The sequence below is a fragment of the Protobothrops mucrosquamatus genome, unplaced genomic scaffold (assembly GCF_001527695.2).
Source record: "Protobothrops mucrosquamatus isolate PMUCROS unplaced genomic scaffold, P.Mucros_1.0 scaffold_84, whole genome shotgun sequence".
NCBI lineage: Eukaryota > Metazoa > Chordata > Lepidosauria > Squamata > Viperidae > Protobothrops > Protobothrops mucrosquamatus.
The window spans coordinates 181,573-182,736 of record NW_015386160.1 but is presented as its reverse complement, the minus strand read 5'-3'; the positions used below and the strand labels follow the sequence as shown (position 1 = coordinate 182,736).

At 31.4% G+C, this 1,164-nt stretch overlaps 1 protein-coding gene across 1 annotated transcript in view; it reads right to left on the bottom strand.

Annotated features, from left to right (window-relative positions):
* Positions 1 to 913: 913 nt before the first annotated feature.
* LOC114922433 (vomeronasal type-2 receptor 26-like) overlaps positions 914 to 1,164 on the bottom strand; it is a 15,381-nt gene continuing 15,130 nt past the window's right edge. Inside the window, exon 6 of the mRNA XM_029283781.1 lies at positions 914 to 1,051. Coding sequence (XP_029139614.1) covers positions 914 to 1,051 — 138 coding nt within the window. The remainder of the gene's footprint in view (positions 1,052 to 1,164) is intronic.

Sequence of the window (1,164 nt, the reverse complement as noted above, 5' to 3'; positions counted from 1 at the left end):
GTGGTACCTATTTATCTATTTGCATTTACATGCTTTCGAATTGCTAGGATGGCAGCACACACACACACACACAAACACTATATGTATATGTATATGGAAATGGATATGGACATGGATAAAAAACAGGAATCTGTTTTAATACTTCTCATAAGCACACGTTTATTGTCACATCAGGTGTCTACATTACTTTTTTTCAAATGATTCAGAGTTTTTGATGGAAGACAGTGTAAAATAATAATTTGTCCCATTAATTTATTCAAAAGTATGAAGAAAAAAAATAAAAGTTGCCCCAGTGTTCATGTTGATATTTTATCTATTCTTAATATATAGAATGTTATCTGTCTCTATATTTTTCACTCTCTCAATCTATCTATCTATCTATCTATCTATCTATCTATCTATCTATCTATCTATCTATCTATCTATCTATCTATCTATCTATCTATCTATCTATCTATCTATCTATTATCTTACATTATCCAGCCAGAAGAGATCAATCAAATATATATTTTAAATTAACTATTTTTTAAAGTCAGAAAATTATCCCAAAAAATAAAATATAACACCAACATATATAGCAACAAAAACACACATCATCATTAGCCATAGTCTTTAATTTAATCTAAAACTATGTCAAAACATCTCTGGTAGCATCTCTGGCCTGGTTTCAGAAATTGTATTGATGTCATTGATGATACTTATGATTTAACATGAATTCAGATTGTAGCAATTGAAGGATATAGTTATTTCAAATAATTTGAGTTGTTTTAGCAACGTTACCACTCAATTATTATAATACAAAATTCACATGGAATGAAGAAAGATAAGCTACAACACATAAAACATGACTTCAAAGTATGTGATTTTATACTGAATGTAAACTGTACAAAAATAAACACCAACATCAGGAGACTTAATGATTTTTTATCATCAGATTTTCTTTGGTGTTCATGGCAGGTCTCAGGATAATAATGTAGCATTTGGGGATAAAGATGCAGACTAGTAAACCCAGGCTGGAGGCCAGGATGGAGAAGATCTGCACGGCTACCATGTATTTCCCTTTGGAGCTCAAGTAGGTGGGTACAAAGGAGATCCATACACTACAAAAAACCAACATGCTGAAGGTGATCAGTTTGGCTTCATTGAAACTCCCTGGAAGCTTTC